The sequence below is a fragment of the Bemisia tabaci genome, chromosome 6 (genome assembly GCF_918797505.1).
Source record: "Bemisia tabaci chromosome 6, PGI_BMITA_v3".
Lineage (NCBI taxonomy): Eukaryota > Metazoa > Arthropoda > Insecta > Hemiptera > Aleyrodidae > Bemisia > Bemisia tabaci.
Genome location: NC_092798.1, coordinates 6,439,642 through 6,459,326, shown reverse-complemented (window position 1 = coordinate 6,459,326; position 19,685 = coordinate 6,439,642). Strand labels below are relative to the sequence as shown.

The 19,685-nt window shown below is 39.9% G+C and overlaps 2 protein-coding genes and 1 non-coding gene across 3 annotated transcripts in view; 1 reads left to right on the top strand and 2 right to left on the bottom strand.

Moving 5' to 3' along the window:
• LOC109034903 (uncharacterized) overlaps window positions 1-19,685 on the bottom strand; it is a 320,455-nt gene that overhangs the window by 198,684 nt on the left and 102,086 nt on the right. The gene's annotated exons all lie outside the window — the stretch shown is intronic.
• Window positions 10,620-10,701, bottom strand: TRNAL-AAG (transfer RNA leucine (anticodon AAG)). The gene has a single exon. It is a non-coding gene; the product is annotated as a tRNA-Leu (tRNA).
• On the top strand, window positions 12,227-15,554 carry LOC109038472 (uncharacterized). Its single transcript, XM_019053518.2, has 2 exons — window positions 12,227-12,566; window positions 13,488-15,554. The coding sequence occupies exon 2, from the start codon at window positions 13,817-13,819 to the stop codon at window positions 14,915-14,917; it is 1,101 nt and encodes a 366-aa protein (XP_018909063.2). The 5' UTR covers window positions 12,227-12,566; window positions 13,488-13,816; the 3' UTR covers window positions 14,918-15,554.

Sequence of the window (19,685 nt, the reverse complement as noted above, 5' to 3'; positions counted from 1 at the left end):
CATTCTCAATTTGCGTGTGAGTATGTAAATTCAACGGAAATTAATATACGATGGAAGGAGGTCGCATCAAGTTATAGGCGGGAGAAAAAGTGTGAAGTTTAATCCCTCCAGAAGACTCGATGTTAAGGATATAGGTGAATGATCACTTTCAAGCTCAAAATATTTTTCTTCACTTCGAATTTTTGTCAGGAGAGAAGTTGAGACTAGTTGAATTCAAAACCACTCTAAATTTATTTCCCCCAAAATTCTTCTTAGTGTGTTTCTGTTAAACACAGTTCAATTATTGACAAATTTGTTGAAAAACATCACATATTTTCCTCTCGGAGTATAGATTGGACGTTGTTATATCTTAACATGCTTGACCTCGTGAACATTCTTACGTTGAACTTCTGACGTAATGAGGGCGTACTTCAATTTGACTTCATTTTGCAATTAAGAACTACAATTTCTGTCTGAGGTTTGAAACAACGTATGTCCCGTTAGTTTCTCTATGCTTATAAGTGGTTTTACCAATGAGCCTTAAATGTTACTTTCGAATTGCAAACAACATAAATTAAAAGCGCTATTTGGACCCTATCCTTGTCGTGCACATGACCTTGACCATGTTTGTCGTTGGGAAATGTGCCGTGGTTTATCTAATAGCTAGTGAGCGTTGGATGCGCCTTCAATAGGTTTTGCAGGCAAATGTATTCGCAGGTGAGTGTTGGCTGTATCTTGTTCACCGGGGCTGGAATAGGCAATGTAAGTATGAAGTCCCTCATAAAAAGTATTAGTCGGCAAATTCCAAGCTAGTTTATAACAACTGACACCAGTAAAGCTCCATGAAAAATCCATTTATTCATATCAATTATGTTTTGGCTTCGGTCAAATTATCATTTTTACCAGGGCTGGTCAGCAACTATTGAGGTACAGATACTCACAATGGACATTCACTATATATCGTTATGTAAGTAGGAACTACAAGTTCATGCTCAACTGTAACAACACGTATGTACCAAGGGAAACAAATAATACATACTTTTTTTTCTAAATTAACCCAGAAATTGTAGTTCCTAATTGCAAAATGCAGTCCTATTCATCGATGATTTGCGAGAAAATCACATCGATGTAAGGATTTTTCAAAGGGGCTGTTCAAGTATAACGTAAGCCACTTCGGCCGACTTTTTGGCACCCCTCCTATTGTAAGGCACCCGTAAGACAATCTCTCGCCTCCATTTATGAAGTACATAAGATTCGCCTGAGGGATCATAGTTTCTTCACTGTTGGAAATATACCGGAAAGAAATCCGAAGTGTACCACAACTAGACCTAACAGTGCATCATTCACACATATCATGGAAAATGTTTCCAAGATTTTCGCAAACATCACGTGACACAATTTTCGACGGTAGGTAACAATTTTCTCTACATTTCGCTTGAGGCGCAATTTCAGGACGTAACAGTGTTTGTCATCCATTCCAAACCACGAATAATGACTTGTAAAGCCTCTGTTTGCGCGTCTCCCTCCTTGCACAGTGTGAAGTCATACGGCACCTAAACTCTCTTCCTAAGTAGAATCCGCGTACGGATATAGGATTTCCATTTCAGTTGGGTGGTTCTGACTCCGGGCATTTTCTCGCCGAGCGACCGCGGAAGGAAGCACAGACCTCGGCAGAGCGAGAAACATACAAGTTGCATTACCGTGAAAATGCCCTGCAAAAGCACCTGAGGCGAAAACCGCCTATCTGAAATGAAATTCCTATGTCTAAGCGCGGTTTTGGCTTAGCAACGCCGAGGGTAAACTACCGGAACGCGCCCGGAATCGGAAATCGAGTCGTCCTTTGCTCCTTCATCCGGAGTCCGATGTGCCCCCCCCCCCCCCCCACCATCCCCTTCATCTGCCCCTCCCCTTCCCTGCACCCTCTCCTCCCACGCGTTTAGCTTAAGGGGTAAACAACGTTCAGTAAGGCGTTAAGGTGAATTTATGGCGGGAGTGAGCAAAAATCGAGAAATCGAACAGATTTTCCAACAATCGGACAAAGTTATTTCTCTTCAAATTCCTATGCGAGAATCGCTAGAGTCAGACTCCGTCAGCATTTTGAATAATTTCTCGAACTGTTAGGAAATACGGCAGAAATGCGGAGATTCGAGTTTCCTTCACTAAGAATTGACACTTCATCACGAGATACGAATTTTTGCAATTAGTATATTTTAAACCTGTTGTTGGCGGATTCGGATCATTTAAAGACTGAAAAAAGAGTTTCATGCTTACGATTCCTTTTCAGATAAACTTTGGTTTGATCTCATATGATCAGATCAAGCAATGTATGATTGAAAATCTTTCTCTCTTCCTTTTGAAACAAGACTTACAAAAAAAAAAAAAAAAAAAAAAAAAAAAAAAAAAATATCTTGGAACGTGCAATGATGTTCTTCGGGCAGTTTTCAAAATTACGGCTCGATTGAAGACTCCAAAATTCTGCACATTCCTCGTCAACACCGTTGAACAGGACCACTCAGCTATGATACAGAAGAGCGCCTTCAACCCAGTATGTAATCTTAATGCAAAATTCTGATACCACTATTCGAGCATCACGACAGTCATTTTGCATACCCGGCCAATTGAAGGCAAATCATTGATCCAGACAACAGGGTACAAATTTCAGCAATGCGATACATGTTTTTTAGTTGTTAGCGGATTTGGATCATTTAAAGACTGAAAAAAGAGTTTCATGCTTACGATTCCTTTTCAGATAAACTTTGGTTTGATTTCATATGGTCAGATCATGCATTGTATGATTGAAAATCTTTCTCCCTCTTTTGAAATTGGAATTACAAAAAAAAAAAAAAAATTCTTGGAACGTGCAATGATGTTCTTCGGGCATTTTTCAAAATTACGGCTCGATTGAAGACTCCAAAATGCTGCACATTCCTCGTCAACACCGTTGAACAGGACCACTCAGCTACGATACAGAAGAGCGCCTTCAACCCAGTATGTAATCTTAATGCAAAATTCTGATACCACTATTCGAGCATCACGACAGTCATTTTGCATACCCGGCCAATTGAAGGCAAATCATTGACCCAGGCAACAGGGTACACATTTCAGCAATGATTCGTGTTTTCTAGGGGACAAAACCTCCCGGGTGCCCCACCTGGCATCCAATAAGCCCAGTCTCCGGGGGCTGCCCCGCCTGGCATCCAAGAAACCCAACCCCCAGGGACTGCTACTCAGGAGACCGACCAACAACCCCCCCCCCCCCCCCGGGAGAAGCTACTCTCGTCTTTGTTCTAGCTGAAGTTCACAATAGCAAGTATCGAGAAATCGAACAGATTTTTCAACAATCCAACAAAGTCATTTTCTTCAAATTCCTATGCAAGAATCGCGAGAATGAGTAAATCAATAATTAAAAAAATTCATTAAAAAATTGCTGTTGAAAAATAGCGCTTTCTCGACTGGGAGCAATTGATTTCACCTTTTTTCTCGCAGTTTATGCATTTTGACTCTCAAATATTGCTTATCAGTCTTGTAAGCAATATTCCATAAGCAGAATCTTATGACATAAAATTCCGCCGGATCAATCAATGTCGGTTTACTCTCAATAAAATGTTACTCGACCAGAAGCAACTTCTCGCGCAAAAACCGACGAAATCGCGCGAATAACGGAGGACCAATAGGAGGAGGACGAAAAACCGCGACAGGGTGAAAAGTCCCAAGAAGGCGTTAATATACTCGTCATTTCCGCGTGTTTGCATACACCCCAGGCGCGGGGGTCCGCGGGAGCCCTTGTCAAAAGTTGTTAATTCAATATCTTCCCTCGTGGCAGCTGCGGGTCGATTGTCGGAACTTCATCGAATGAACTATATCGAAAGATAGCATTGCTGCGACAGAGATAAATCGATCGAGATAGCGATATAACATTTCCGGCGCCGAGAGTGCTAAGCAGCGCCACTTCGGCTGCCACTTTGAGCTAAGTGAATTTGTCACCTCCAGCGCTCGGTGGCGGTGGCGGTGCAGGCTCGGAAAAACAACCCCGTCCCAGATGTCGAACTCCAACGGAAACCGGGAAATTCTGCCGGGTAATCGACGGAAATGGTAGCATTTTTTTTCCCTGGGCAGCGTATTTCTCGTGACGGGGGCCAATGGTTGCCGCCCTAAGCAAGAACGATGTAAGAAAATCGAGGCGTAGCCATAGTTTTGCTACGAAGTCGAATTCGCCTTATGGACCACTAGACAAGATACGAATTTAAGCATTCTGATACATGTTTCTTAACCAGAATTTCACGTAGAAAACGATTCGCGCAACGAGAATTACTGAAACCAACTCCTAACGGAGTTATTAACATTTTTATTTCATATTGGTTACGAGGAATTTGAATTGCCCGCTCACAAGAAACTCAAAGCTCTACGTGACTCAAATCGCGCACTACAACGGTTTCAGCAAGCTTCTTAATCGAGCAATGTTCATTTCCCACCATGTGTTTTTCAAACTATAAGTAATTTGCTATTACTGAGCCAAAGCGTCAAGATTGAGGTTGCTAGATTCTTTTATCGCAGAGACTGTCATGATAACGTTTAGCGCGCGATGTGAATAACGTAGAGCATTGAGTTTTCATGAGCGGGTGCTATCAATTCACGCACTAAAAGTCATTAAATATCTTTGGAAGGAGTTGATTTCGGTAATTTTCAATGCGCGCATCGTGTTTTACGTGAAATTTTGGTGAAGAAACATGTATCAGAATGCTGAAATTCGTATCTTGTCTAGTGGTCCATTGGACGTATTTCTGTCGAACAGAACTATGTCAATTGAGGTATGAGCTCTGAGACCCATGATAATATATGCCTAACAGGGCTCACTTCATAATGCACACAGTTCCGTTTGGCGGAAATAAGTACAATATTTGTACCGAGATCAATGAAAAACGAAATCGCATTTTGGAAGAGAAAAAGGAATGGCCATAGTTTTGAATTTTACGGGCGTAGTTTTCCGTTCCAATGTATTTACAGGGCGCTCCGCTATGATCTGACATCAATGCCTAAATTTTGAAATTTGGGGGAAAATAAAGCCTCGATTCTCGCAGACAGTCACTAATGAGACCTTTTTAGTAATTCCGCGCATTTTTCTCCTTGAATTTTTCCGCGAATGTAATTCCTCTTATAATCTATCGTGCAATTTTCTGTCAATTCGTTCACAAAAATTCTCATGATTATTAGGAAGTTTAGCAACATTTAAACGCTCTTGCAGTTACTGCATCGTTCAATCTCAACGATTGAGAGGCCACGCTAAGAAAGGGACCACGGTGTGCACTGTGCACTGACGCGGTAAATTACGTCTTCCATAGTGGTTTTTGGTGATAAGGAGAAGCATCCCCTTTAATATTGAACGCAGACTCTCGACACATGAACACGTCTATATTTTTCTGCAATTTGAGGGAATAATAGAGAATGGAGCAAAAATTTGAGGATCCACCTCAGAGCGTTTGTACAAAATTCAGAGAAAACTCTTCAAATCTTTTTTGATAAAACCACCAACCAATGACAAACCAGTACTTTTGGGAAAAGGAGGATTAGAGAATTTGCAGGTGCCTGAAATTTGATGAATATCGTGTTTAAGTGGAAACTACCGAGTGAACTGAACACGAGGATACCCTTAGTTCATGAACTGAACAATTGGAGGAGATATGACAAAATGATCTAATCTGCTAAAATACGTGTGTTTAAATGGGAAATGCCGCCAGATGACGCCACTAAGCGGTGAATTTCTCACTTTTAAATCTATTTTTATACTATTTCACATTTTAGAAAAAAATGATAACATTTACTGTGAAATCGGCTCTTTAAGCACTTTCAGATGAAGCAATAAAAAAATCTCCTGCGAATTCTCCATCAAGTGGCCGAGGCTAAAAGGTTTTAAAAATGCGCTCCATTAACCACTTTAAATACGAGAAATATGGCAAACAAAGTTCAGAACTTACGGAGGCATAATAATAATTGAAAGCTCGAGGCTCGAAGCCGCTTGTTCTGAAACAAGAGCGATTAAATATCCAGAAGGCCTTTTTTTCAAATTGATGATTGATCTCGCAAAAGGAGCATCCGGTTCTTGTTCTGGTGACAGAGATGGATTAAAACACCCAGGCTTTTAGTCTGAAGGATATTAAAGAATGTTTTTCCGGAGAATAACAGCTCCAGCACCACCCACTTGAAATAAATTCCCTCAGAATTTTACGGAAAGAAAAAGTCGAATTTCTCTTATCATGACTGGAAAAACGATGAAGTCCGCATGAAGTGGGCATGTCACGAGAGCGTCGTGGACAAGGTTCATGAGCTAAAGTGCACCAGCACCGATCTCCTCGTCGTTGCATATCTGAGTCATCACCGCTGACGTCACTGGCATTCATTCTTACGGCCCTTAACTAACGAGCAGACTCGTTCTTCCCCACCTGTCTCTGATTTCTTTTAAAATAGTTATAAATAGTAAATAAATATGTCCAAGTATGTGACAAAGAGCATTCAATTGGGTCAAGCAGTCAACCGTCTTAGATTTCGAAAGTCTCAAGATAACATTTTTGGCAATTTCTGCAATTTTGGATTTTTGAATTTTAAAAATTTGAGTTGAGATTCAAGTTCCTCGTTAAAAAATACCCCCTGACACCATGACGGTAACAGTCGAGTTTCATACCTTAGTGCGCCTTCAATTACATTTGATACCGTGCAATACTTTCGTGGTGGAATAGTTGCATTGGCGCCTACAAACCTAACAAGGATACTGCATGCATTGCGCAATGAGTGAAGTATCCCTGTTAGGTTTGTTGGTGCCAATGCAACTATTCCACCACGAAAGTATTGCACAGTATCAAATGTAATTGAAGGCGCATTAACGAATGAAAATTGACTATTACTGTCAACCACTGTTTGCCAAGTGGTAACTTCACGCCGACTAAAACATTTTACAGGGTCCAAATTTTCAAAAACGATACTCATGATGTAATCGCCGTGTTTTAGCGCACTTTTTCGATGGCTCCTGAGTTTTTTTTTTTTTTTTTTAGGTCTAGAGAGATGATATTGAAATAAGTCGACATTCACGATTTTGCTCAGAAAAATGGCAACGTCGTAGCGTGTCAGAAATTATCAGAAGGGGAACATTGGGAGCATCTAAGCTACTAATTTCACACTCTGATTACAATTTAGGCATCTGTAAAGTTAATTTATCGAGAGGGAAAAATCATCAAAAGCAGTCAAAAATTCGCTATTTTCATGCGTGAAAATGGCAACCGCGCGTCGGGTCAAAAGCATGGAGGGGGACCAAAACTTCACTAGGGTGTAGTTTATGAACTAATTTTGCCTTCTGTTTAATTTGCAGACCCCTCCGACTTCATTTTTTAGGAGCGAAAAATTACTGAAAAACAGTAAAAATTCACTATTTTTGCGGGGATAAATGGCAACTGCGGGTTAATTTTGTCCGATTGACCCCAAATTTCATGTTCCGTGTTTTTGAACATGTTGTAACCGATTTAGGGGGTTACGGCTATAAATTTCCAAAATTCATTTTTGTGGGCCACCCTGTTGCTCATCTCTCCTCCTTTTTTAAGAGAAATTGTTCACCGAAGCTGTCCGATAGTTTCACTGAATTTTCTTTGAGCTGTCGATGAAATTCAGTGGAATTTTCAAACAGATTCAATCAACAATTTCCCTATAAAAAATAAAACGCCGTGTGAACATTCAAGAGTTGCCAAATCTCCTTCAATGAAATGTTTATTTTTGCGAAAGTTATCAATTTATTTCCTCAAAATTTTCAGGAACTTTAGGTGAAATTACGAGCAAATTCATCTGAAAAATTGGAAGAAAAATATTAACAAATTTTCCCGAAAATTCGCGATGTACTAAAAGAAATTTGGCAACACCTGAAGGTTCATACGTCGTTTCCTTAGCACGGCAGCATGGTATGCATTAGCGCGATAGATGACGTCACGCGTATTGCTTTTCGATGATTGATAATCATAGAGTACAATAGAGTCGCAAAGTACTGGAGCGCCGATGAAGCCAATCCATTAACAGGCGTTTCCGAGCCACGTGTGCTCCGAAAATAGTGAACCATTTGCGAACCCAACGGCATTTTGTAACACGGCGGCTTATGGAGAAATCAAGAATTGCTTGTGTTTTTTAGGTATTTTATAATTCAATCAGCATTAATTTTTGCAAATTTTGCTATTTAAAGGTAGTCAAAGCCATAATGAATCCATTGATGTATATTACTCCTGGATAATATTCATATTGGGATTTAATTTCTGACTTATACCAAGTGTGAACCAACCGGCATTTCTTATCACGGCGGCTTACGGGAAAAGCAACGACTGCCCGTGTTTTTTCGACATTTTTTAATTTCATCGATATTAATTTGTGCAAATTTTGCTATAATTAGATAGTCAAAGTCATAATGAATCCATTGATGTATATTACTCCTGGATAAAATTCATATAGGAATTTAATTTCTGACTTATACCAAGTGTGAACCAACCGGCATTTTTTTACACGGTGGCTTATGGAGAAATCAACGACTGCTTGTGTTTTTTCGACTTTTTTTAATTCCATCGGTATTAATTTGTGCAAATTTTGCTTGAAATAGATATTCAAAGCCATAATGAATCCATTAATGTATGTTACTCCGAGATAATATTCATATATGGACTCAATTTCAGACTTATTACCGGCCTACTTATTTTAGCTGGTTCAGTGTGTGTCTAGCCGACGAACGGAGCCGAGTCGGGACTGTCGGGAGTGGGGAGCGCTGAGCGCGAGTCTCTGCGTATGCGTCATCGCTAGTCGCCGCACACTAGTCTCCGGAGAACTGGACAAAACAGCCTCGAAAAGTGACTTCAACGGCGATCCAGTACTTTGCGACTCTATTGTACTCTATGTTGATAATGTCTTTGTCGATGTTGGACACACTTTTGCGTTTCATGCTGGAATCACACGCTGAATGTGGCTTGAATGTGGAAGTCATCGGCCCGATGACTGACTTTTGCGCGTGACGCTTAAAATTCAGCAACGATTCTCAGCGACCATCGGGCAATATCGGATTTGTCTGAACTATTCGAATAGATTTGATACACATCTGGATAAAAATAACTCGAATTAGTGAAATTTCCGCTGTTGTGCGCTGACTGTTGACTACCACACTCAGCTGCCAAATTCAGCGTGTGATTGCGGCATGAACAGATCTCATGAGTTTTTGCCAATCGATGAACTTAAACCATCGAAAGTCGATTTCATGTCCAACACAACTGAGCTTGCCTTGAGAATAAAGCAAAATCACGGCAAATGAGTTTCAAAAATACCGGGTGAATGAGCCTCTTTATACCATGAACGAATTTTGACTTGCGAATACATTTTTCCACTAAGCGTAGAGCACGATGCCGATGCGCACATTAAAAACGCAAAAAAGTAACTCAGAAACCAAGAAATACGCAGTTCAAAAAGCGCAACTTTCCCGCAAATTCAAATCGCTCCGGATTCGCGCCAAACCGAATGATGCCATGTGGTACCAGTCAGAAGCTAAAGGGACTCAATCAGAAGCGAGAACAGTTTTTATGCGATTTTCGTCAAATTTCTTCCTACTTCTCGTACATGATAAACAATAGGATAGTCGAAACTCCGTACATTTCCAGAATCAACGAATCGAATCTAATTTATGTTATCCACACTAAACAAGCAACAATTCCACATTGAAATACGCTTTATTTCAACAAACATCAATGAAAATTGAGAGGAAACAGCGATTCGACTGCCTTGGTATTTCGTCGCTCCTTCGACGTTTGGGCGTATCTCTACATATATTCATATGAGCCCAAAGGCCTAGATACACACGGCGATTAATCGCCGCGATTGAAAGACGAAAGCCAATGGAGAGCCTTGATTTCGATCCATTGACGTTGATATATCGAAATCAGGGCTCTCCATTGGTTTTTGTCAATTCAATCGCGGCGATTAATCGCCGTGTGTATTTAGGCCTTTAAGGGAGCATAGATTCATGAAGAGAATAGGGCTCATACTCATACTGAGATACGCCCTCACGTCAGAAGAGCGACGATTTGTGACGAGTTTAGAAAGTTGCGATCGCTAGATTAGCTCCATTTAAATCCGTTATAAGCGGACGCTAGCGAGTGTAAACCCAAGCATTTTAACAAACCCTAAACATGCTCCAGGGAATAAATGGATTACGTTCAGTAGAGTGTTATTTTAGCACTCAGAAGATCCTATTTTTAAAATTGCTATATTATTGCCATGTTCCGCATGACCTCTTAATTAATGGTCTCCATAACCAGTAATAATGGTACTTTTTCCAATACGTGATAATCATACCAAAGTGCGTAGTTCAATAAAAGTACCATGGTATCGGTGAAATTACTGTTGTTTTGCCGAAATCATCAATTAATGGTTAAAATGTTTCCATTAGCAACTGTCATGCTTATACCCTTTATCTAGAAATTTTATTTGTAGTTTTTTCCTCAGAGAAGCATTGAAGTCCTCAATTATTCGTTCATTGTAAAATATAGTGGTATAATTTTAGCACAATTAACCCTGGCATTCAATACCTATGCGCATATTTCGCTTTAAAATCATCTTTCATTATTTTGCAAAATCATTGGCAGCGGTGGGATTCGAACCCACGCCTCCGAAGAGACTGGTGCCTTAAACCAGCGCCTTAGACCGCTCGGCCACGCTACCTCGTGACGGCGGGGGGAACTAACGCACAATCTTCCAATATTGGAACTGGCGCTCGGAGAGATCGCTGATATGTTATCATCGGACCGGCGTCGCCGCACACAGAGTCGAGAGTTTGTGAAAGTTGGACAAAACTTTTAACGCTGATAACGAGGAATAGGGAGCCATAGCCCGTAGGAGTTAGACATTTTTTTTCCATATCCGTTGTTTTTCGTGTTATATGCTGTGACTTTTATGCGTTTTAGCTGAGTAGTTGCTAAGTTCCAACTACCCAATGTGGAATGAGGCTATAAAAAACAGTAATAAATCGATGTGCAAATTAGAAGTTTATCATTCTATATGTATATGTACGCTCCTTCTGTAAAATCTCATTTTCATCCTCGTTTTTTTTTTCTTCTTCTTAATTTTTTTTTTAGATTTGAAGGAAGACTCTATTACCCTTGAGAATAAACTTCATATTTTCACTTTCTCATTACTTTACAAAAATGGCATTCTTCGCACCAAATAGAACGATATTTTTAAAAATACTTATTAGCTTATTTTCTCCGCAGGTATAAGCCGTTTTTCTCAAACATAGTAACCATATGATCGATTCTTGCAAAATTTGAAGGAAGCGCGAGATTTCCAAAAACATTGTGCCAGAGACATACCTGACCAGTACTGCCGTGCTAAGGAAAAACGCCGTATAAACATTCGAGAGTTGCCAAATTTTCCTGGGTAAATATGTATTTTTGAGGGAATCGAAACATATTTTTCTTTGAAATTTTCAAATATTTGAGATGAAATTGCTAACAAAATCGTCTAAAAAAGTCAAAGAAAAATATTCAAAATTTTCCCAGTAAATTCGGTTTTAGTAAAGGAAATCTGACGTCTAAAGGCTCCTACGGCGTTTTTCCATAGTACGGCTGCAAAGGATATCAATATTAACAATTTTTGTATATGTACGTAATCACTTCAACTCATCTAACCCAACCTAGGCCCGAAACCCCCGAGTAATATGAATTCAGAGTGAAATCTATTTTCGTTACGTACAGAATGATTCACACTATTACGGACCGTAATTTTCTATTTTTGCGTAATGTCCTACGCTTCTACGATGCCAATTTTCGCTTCACATTCATGTCACTCAGGATTTTTTTGGCGCTATGTGGACTCCGGCACAGAATTTCACTCCAAGATTTTTAACAGTGTAAAATATCTCCAGTTATCATACTAATAAAATAGTGAAAGTAACCTCATAGGTGAGTTGAGGTGCTTTTCAATCCTCGATTTTCAACAGTGTATAATTGCGTCCTTTGAATAAAATTTACAATTTTGAGCGTAACAGCTTGGACCCATTCTTAATGTAACGAATTTTTCTTTTCGAATTTTTCTTTTTTTTCGAATATTGTGCGAATGGGCACGCCCAAAACTTTAAAATTTCATTTATTTTAACTTATGGTCCCTATAAAATAGTTTTTGCCAATATTATGCGTCTCTCATATTACCAGCCAGCCCTGAAAGACTCAATTTTAATGTGAAATGTTTAGTTTTCGTGATTTATCAGTTTGTCCCTCTACGATAGACTTCTGAACCACTGTGCGTGGCGGCGACATGAGAAAATATAACAACGTAGTACCTTAACATAAGTCTGTAAACATAACAGCTGAGCAATCAGAGGAAAAAACCACGTGTTGTGAAGAGACCTATGCAATAAATTTAGAGCTATACTTTCCGCCCTACTCTTTTCCTCCAATATTTAGCTAAAGATTTGAAAAAGTTTCCATATTTTCTTTTTATTGAGACAGTGATGTGTTCCAAGTGGAAAAGTTTTGCTATTTTCCTTCTACATTCGGACTAGCACTTTAAACCGATTCAAGTAACTCACGGTAAAATCTCGCAGTGACATCTCACCTTGAAATATATTTTTCTCATGATATTCTGCTGACTGGCACCAAAGGACAGGTGGACGTATTTATGCTAAAAGGAACTAGAGACGTGTGTGAAATATGGGGTATGCTCGTGCAAGCATAATAAGCAATTCTCAAGTGGGCGTGATTTCTTATGGGAAAATGGATTTTACATCAAATCAAAAGGAACTAAGTGCCAAACTATGCTAACTCATGAGCCATGGATTTATGAAAAGAGTGTTGTAGACAGGGCTCATGCGTTTAAGACTCAGATCCGCGGAACATCGTCGCCGCTGACGTCACTGGTGCCTTTTAATTCCCATTCACTCTTACGACCCTCAACTAACGAGCACACTCATTCTTTTCACCCGTCTCTTGTTGCTTTTAGCATGAATACGTCCAGGTTAAAGAGGTAGTAAATGATAGAACTCTAAAGTATTAACACTTAGCGGTTGTAAGGGGCTTTTTTCTCCGCAAATTATTGTAAATATTGTGACCATGATTTTTTTTTTTTTTTTTTTTTTAAATTTCCCCGTCAGAGACTTTTAGAAACAACTTTACTTTAAAATGAATGACATTTCCAGCTTTTGTTGACAGACTCTTGAAAAATACACTGGAAACACTTTTTCTTAAGTTAGGGACACTTTTGACATACATTTCTGTGTTTGAACTCTTTTCCCTGTTATCAGTTTATTTTTCCGAGAGCAGCGGTCACGTATAGTTCTTCGATCGTAGTTTCTCACTCCACATCCCTCCGAGCTTTTTTGACTCTCGTGTGAAAAACATGATTTGACCATACTCGACAAAAATAAATTAAGACTCATGTGAGTAAAATTGTATTTTATTACAGCATGCGTGACAAACTTCAACGGATTTTTATTTTTTCATTCCTGTTTGTAGCGGTCAATACAAGAATCCGCAAATCTCGAAAATTTAGCACGACTGGCAAAGATAATGGACGTTCAATCTCGCTTGCCCTCAGAGTTTGTCAAAATACAATCCAAAAATCCGGGCAGAGCTCATTCTACCTAGCCGATTTCAGCTCCGACTCGTCAGTGCCTGCTTTGATTCAAGCCTTACAAACTTCATCGATCCCAACCGTTCTGACAACTCACTACTGCGAGCTAACAAACTTCGCGGATAAACCTCCGGTTAGGAATATTTTATTTTTCCTTGATGATCTAGAGGAGATCCCAAGTCTGATTCTGAGTTCGTCTTCGCGAGAAAATATGCATCACGAGGATTGTAAGCACAACAAGATTAAACGTGCTAACTTAACTTCCTCCGAGTCCCGTAGAATGAGAACATTTCCAAGTTACTGCATCACAGTTGATGGGCACTCGCAGTTAACGATGGATCGAATTTGTGACGAGCGAATGTTCATCTCCTCCGATGAGCTGATAGGCTCCTCAGTTTTATCAGATCAAAACTTAAACTTGACCCGCGGTTTGTACACAAACCCAATTTGGAACTCAAATAATTACTTGATTTTCATGCTCAGCGGGATTGACCCGGATTTGTGTCATTCTCCAACCTGTGTCCTCCCACCAACACAGAATTATGCTCTAAATTCAGGCAACAAAACCCTCACCCCAAACGGAAATGATGTAATGATCTTTTGCTTTAAATTTTTCTGGCGTTTTTTTCGCGGACTGAAAACAATCATCTGCTACAAAGAGATCGGCTGCAGTAGATACGACCCTTTCACCGAAAATATCCGGTGGTACGACGGTGGAAATAACGAGGGTTATTTCGACTTTGCCGTAACTAACATGCAGAAGAAAACAGTAAGACTAATAATGGACGACTACGAGGGTGACATCGTTACGGACTGGTATCTCGCCGAATGGATGACGTTCGTCCAAATTGAAATCATAAAAGCATTAATGGCATCTTTGAACTGCACGACAACGTATTGGGCAGGTTACGCCAATAGGCAGATCGGACATGAAATCGGTCAAAAATTTGACATCGATTTGCAGCAAGTAGAGTTAGGCACAACCAAAGTTCCGGCTGACCACTCAAAGTTCGATTTTTCAGTCGGAGTAGAAACGGAAGCTACGTGCGTTCTAGTGCCGCACAGTAAGCTGGTGCCGCAGTGTTTGGTGCCGTTCAAAGTTTTTTCGATTCCGGTCTGGGTTTTCATCGTCATTACAGTCGCCACATTCGTCTTTACGCTACATATTTTCCTTCGCGTTCACAGTGGGTGTCTCAGCGGCTTATATTCGGAAAGAGAAATTTCTCTGTTCGATAATTGGACGTATTTCTACCAAACAGACCTATGTGGAAGTGAGAAATGTGGGGTGTGTTCGTTAGTTCTCTTGCCGTAAGAGTGAATGGGAATAATTGTGCGCCAGTGACGTCAGCGGCAATGATAGTGCGCACTCGAACGTGAGGGAGCTCGTCGTCGTGGTCATTAACTCATGAGCCCTGTCCGCAAGGCTCTCTTCCCATGCCCGCGGCTCATGAGTTCCGCATTCAGTTGCACATAAGTCTCTTTGATAGAATGCAACATCCCGCTTTTCCAATTCTTCAAAAGGAACCACACCCACTTTTACATTGCTTCTTATGCAGCTTCCACGAGCACACCCCACATTTCTCACTTGCACATAGGTCTGTTTGGTAGAACTACGTCCAATTTTTCGTCGGTTTACACGGTGTACGCTTACTTTATGTGTGGTAGTCCGCCACGTTTACTCCTCGGTAGGTTAGTAACCGGAAAAATCTTATTTATAATTTTCATTTTCTCTGCGCTCATCATCTCTACGATTTTTCTAGGCGGAATGACTACGTTGCTAACGAATACGGTGCATTATCCCGAAATTGATACCCTGAAGGATTTGGAGGGTTCCGATCTGTCCATCCAGGTCTCAGACGTTGAAGCCGCGGCAACATTTTTCTCTCAGCTTGGTCTGTCGGAGGAGTTGAGAGCCAAATTGGATGGCAGTTTAGGGTACTACAGCACTACACAATGACGGAATCTATTTGGTATGTTCAACAGCAAAATGATGAAAAGGTCTGGCAGCTTATTGGCGCTCGAGAAATCGGAAATGAGACTGATACAAACTCTGATCCTGTGACGATTTCGGAGCAGTTCACGAAAAATGTTCACGCGATTATGGAGGAAGATGCGTTTTTAGTTTCTCTGCCGCGCACCCTCAGTCGTTCAGGGAACCGTATTATCCTTCTCAAATGGCCCAACAAGGAGAAATTTGAGTACCATTTGGTTCCAGAGTGCCTGAAATCGAATTCTCACTTTTTCACATTCTTGAAAAACTCGATTTTGTTCGACGCCTACAACCGAAAAACTGCGCAATTTCTTGAAGCCGGTCTAATCGGTAAAACCTTCGAACCGAGTCGGTATCAATTCGACCAACCAGAGGCCGCCCCTCCACCACCAAAAGACAATGAGCCCAGGCCTTACGGTTTAAATGACTTACAGCTACCGTTTTTAAGTCTTGTTTTAGGTCTTCTTTTAAGTTTGGTCGTTTTCATTACGGAGATAGTTGTAGAAGACTTTGAGAATGTTGCTGTATTCAGACAATTGAGACATTTTAAAAAATACTTGTCCGCGAAAAAATTAATTCGGAAATAAATGGTGATAGATGTTGTATGCAAGATTTAATTGTTCACTTTGACTGTGAGGCACTAGGCAGGTTTAAAATTACATGCACTATGCACTACTTCAGATAGACATTTTTATTCTTTAAAAAATCACGTGAAAATCAGTAAATCAGAAGGAGCTGCACTGATAAACATATTTGTGTTCTTGTGTTACTTTTGGTGAGTGCAGGAAGTGAAACACACATTTTGTGTTGATTTTGGTATCACTGAAAAAGAAGTTCGGTGATTCTTATCGAACCCTTCGGTATACGGTTGTTCGGTGGCACAAACCAAAGTATTGGTTTTTGTGAACCGAACGGCATTACGGCGTTCGGAACACACGACCAACCGAGTTCGGTAAGAACTTTTAGGGTCATGGAAACCGATCATTTGGTAATTCGCATCGAACTTTCAGTATATATTCAGAGATTGTCGGAAGCGTTCGGTTGGCGTCGTATTATTGTGTGTTGATCCATAGACATGTTCAAATACGTTTTTCTCATTCTTGCCTTTGTGTCCTTATTAATTTTTGAAATCCATGTTGATATTTTTTCTGTGAGTAAATTTTCCTTTAAACATTTTCTTCATCTATTTTACTTTCCAGACTCTTTTTTGCATTGAATGAGATTCATTCATATCTGCGGCTTAAAGTCAAAAGAATGTTGCTCAATTTAGATGGGACCAGGGAATAATTATAAAAAAATTTCCATTGCATCCATTTTGCCATCTTTTAGAGATCATCTCTTCCCTGCTGGCTTTAGTTTGAACCTAAAGATTTTTTCTCTTATTCTAAACTCTTTAAAAAAATGTTTTAAAAAAATAATGTTCCCAAAATGTTGGGCTATTCATTTTTCATTCATTTATATTATTTCTTTATCTTATTTCATTTGCCTCATTTTATTTATTTTAATAACTTTTAATCCGTCCATATTTTATTTTATTTTTTGCATGTGTTGTTCAAACTCCTTTCTTTCAAAAACTTGATCTACTTTATATCATATTAGAATCCTTCATTGTGAAACTGGATTATGTATACACTGGTAAAAAAAAAAAAAAAAAAAAAAAAAAAAAAAAAAAAAAAAAAAAACCCTCTTGGTTCAAGAGTGCAGTTTCTTGTCGCCGGATTTAAGAGTCTGGACTCTTGTTTCAATGCAAAATCCGCTTGAAACAAGAGTTCAAGACTCTTAAATGCGGCGACAAGAAACTGCACTCTTAAGTCAATGCACCGCGGCATTGGTCCAAGAGGTTTTTTTTACCAGTGAGAATTGCAAGAATATCAACAATATTGTTTCAAATCATCGAATCAGATCTGCGGACGTTTATTGGTGCTAAATTAGCCGCTTTTCTCACGGGAGCAACCGTGGCTGACTGGCTGAGTGGCAGTGACACGCGAGCAGTGACCGAAGTTCAGCAACGTCGGGCGCTGTTAGTACTTCGATGGGTGACCGTGACCGCTTGGGAACCTAGGCGCGGCGTGGCTTAATCCCGTCCATCCTTGATTCTGGGGTTCTCAGAATCACTTCTCTGTAGTCCGCGATGAAATTTAAGAAGAATAAACGTGTATCGCGCCTAAAGAGCCGTATGCAAAAACGACATTTTTCGCCCCCCCACTAAAACTTATTCAAACTTCGTCTATCAGTTACTAATACTGGAGCACTTCTTTCCCCAAATTTTCAGACCCCCAAAAAATTTTGGGGTGGCGCTAGGGGGGTGGAAGTTAATACCTGTGAACCTCGATATCTTTCGAACGAAACAAGATATTGAGGCCCGGTTTGGACGAAAAATCGTCTAAAATTGCATACTTTAAGATTCTAAAGGTCAAAATCCCAAAATCAAATTCTTAAATTAACTTATGTGCTTTTTTTTCAGTTTTTGAGGAAAAACAATTTCTTTTAAACAGATTAAACTGAAATTTCACATTTTTTGATTTGAACCAAAACCAGTTTTTTAAATTGCTCGTCTTTTTCCGCATCCAACGAGTGGTCGTATAAGATGGGGAACCGAACGGTTCCGGAGTTATAATTGATTGAAGTTTCCGCTCAACGCGCGCCGACCGATTTTCGCGCGCAAAAAAGTCGGATTTGACTGTTATTAAATCAGATTAAATGTTCAAACTGAGCAAAATGCATTATTAGGGACTCTTGAGGGTTGCTGAGTTCAGAAATTACAGATACTTCCAAAAAATTCACGTTTTTAAAATTACAGCTCCGTAGCGCTATTTTAGAGGCCCACTGAGCGCCGACCAGCCGCTCGGTGGTCCTGTCCGAAGCTGCAATTTTAAAAACGTGAATTTTTTGGAAGTATCTGTAATTTCTGAACTCAGCAACCCTCAAGAGTCCCTAATAATGCATTTTGCTCAGTTTGAACATTTAATCTGATTTAATAACAGTCAAATCCGACTTTTTTGCGCGCGAAAATCGGTCGGCGCGCGTTGAGCGGAAACTTCAATCAATCATAACTCCGGAACCGTTCGGTTCCCCATCTTATACGACCACTCGTTGGATGCGGAAAAAGACGAGCAATTTAAAAAACTGGTTTTGGTTCAAATCAAAAAATGTGAAATTTCAGTTTAATCTGTTTAAAAGAAATTGTTTTTCCTCAAAAACTGAAAAAAAGCACATAAGTTAATTTAAGAATTTGATTTTGGGATTTTGACCTTTAGAATCTTAAAGTATGCAATTTTAGACGATTTTTCGTCCAAACCGGGCCTCAATATCTTGTTTCGTTCGAAAGATATCGAGGTTCACAGGTATTAACTTCCACCCCCCCTAGCGCCACCCCAAAATTTTTTGGGGTCTGAAAATTTGGGGAAAGAAGTGCTCCAGTATTAGTAACTGATAGACGAAGTTTGAATAAGTTTTAGTGGGGGGGCGAAAAATGTCGTTTTTGCATACGGCTCTTTAATCATTTTGACTGAAAAATAATCACAAAAAGTTCGGTGCGACGAACCGAATAATTCGCGGTAACTACGACCGGTAACTGGGTCGGTAGTTCCGGTACCGAACTAGTTCGCCAAATGTATACCGAATAGTTCGTGGTTCCATATGCTCCTAACTATTCGGTTTGCATTACCGAACTTCGGTTCACATCACCGAACTTTTTTTTTCAGTGCGGTGGTGTAGGAAAATGACAAAAAATCATTTTTATTGAAAAATTTTTTTAAAAAAAAAAACCAAAAAAAACAGACCATTATAAGCATAGTTGAATCAGTTTCTGTTAGACGTGCTTAAGTCCAAAAACTGAGCCCTAGCGTCCTGCGTGATCTACGAAAGCCAGGGCTCATGAATTTTTGGACTTACGCTTGTCTATAACCGAAACCGATTCAATTCTGCGAGCTGATTGAAAAAATGTATAGCCAAGCTGTAGATCAAGAAGACCAAAGGGATATGGAGGTATCCAATTGGTGGAAGCGTGTGGTTGCAATGGACAAAGAGGGTAGGTAATAGACTAACTGAAGACGACCCATGAGAAACCCTACAGTTAGTCCATCATTAA

Excerpts from the sequence above, each read along its gene's own strand:
- LOC109038472 (XM_019053518.2), top strand. The coding sequence starts at position 13,817 with ATGCATCACGAGGATTGTAAGCACAACAAGATTAAACGTGCTAACTTA.